The sequence below is a fragment of the Propithecus coquereli genome, unplaced genomic scaffold (assembly GCF_000956105.1).
Source record: "Propithecus coquereli isolate 6110/MARCELLA unplaced genomic scaffold, Pcoq_1.0 Scaffold49, whole genome shotgun sequence".
Classification (NCBI taxonomy): Eukaryota; Metazoa; Chordata; class Mammalia; order Primates; family Indriidae; genus Propithecus; species Propithecus coquereli.
Window position 1 is genome coordinate 399,381 of NW_012150729.1, and position 1,096 is coordinate 400,476.

The 1,096-nt window shown below is 27.2% G+C and overlaps 1 protein-coding gene across 1 annotated transcript in view; it reads right to left on the minus strand.

The window, feature by feature from the left end:
- Positions 1-1,096, minus strand: part of BAZ2B (bromodomain adjacent to zinc finger domain, 2B) — a 154,487-nt gene that overhangs the window by 3,417 nt on the left and 149,974 nt on the right. The window contains exon 31 of the mRNA XM_012655811.1: positions 186-451. Within this exon, the coding sequence (XP_012511265.1) occupies positions 186-451 (266 nt within the window). The remainder of the gene's footprint in view (positions 1-185; positions 452-1,096) is intronic.

Sequence of the window (1,096 nt, forward strand, 5' to 3'; positions counted from 1 at the left end):
AATTTATTAAGGAATTTCTTTATAAAGGAATACATTTACATATACTTTTACTTATATCTTACACTTATATTTTACATTTTGCTATTTACAAAAATTGTCAGAAAGTAACCTTTAATATGGTAAAAGGTTCTAAACAAATAAATGGGATGTTATAAATATATAGTATATGAAAACTGAAATAGTACCTGCAAAGAGTTAGGTCCTTGGAGTCATCTCTTTTAGGTTTCTTAACAGAAGTAAAACTTTCTTGTTTTGACAAGTTAATAGAACTGTTTTCCTCCATTTTTCTTTTTTTGAGGTCTTTGTTTCCTCTTTTTAGTGAACTACTTGTAGATGCAGAGTCTTCATCTTCAGTTTCCCCTGTTAAAGTTCCTTTCTTGCCTTTCTTTGACTCATTAGTCTTTTTTCCTTTGACATGAAGCTTTTTGATTTTTAGAGTCTGACCACTTGCCTTTAATTAAAAAAAATAAATGAAGTGTAAGAAAATGACTGTCTACATACCTTCTATTATTTTAAATTATGAAAGTCTGACAGGCTATATTATAATAAATATAATTTATTATAATAAAATAATATTAACTCTGACCTAGAAGGTTGATAATTCTATTATTTTCAAGAGAGATCTGTGAATTTGTTCTCACATATGACTAAAATCTAATAAAGCATGAAAAGTCTATTCATCTTAAGAATTCTTAAAACTTGAAGATGCTGCTCTCATGGTAATTCATTGTTGGGTACCACAGAACTTGTTAGTAGTATTCCTTTAGTCTAGGTCACTAACTGAATGAGTTTAAAGATACAAAAAGGACTCTCTTTTAGAGTACAATATAATTAAGAAGAAAGGTAAATATAAACAAAAACATAGAGACTATTAATAAGAAAGTTGAAGAGGTAATAAAAAGCTAGGCTAAAGCATGAAAAAGAGCTCATGATGTATCAAAGAAAGAAGTCCTTTTTAAATGATCAAATCTATTAGAAATTGATTTTTTTTTTCTTGGATAACATGTGGGAATTATTTTTATAAAATATTTTAAAATTATTTTGAGGACTATTTCTCTCTTCAGACTGTTCCTGACTATAAAGAAAAGGTTGATTA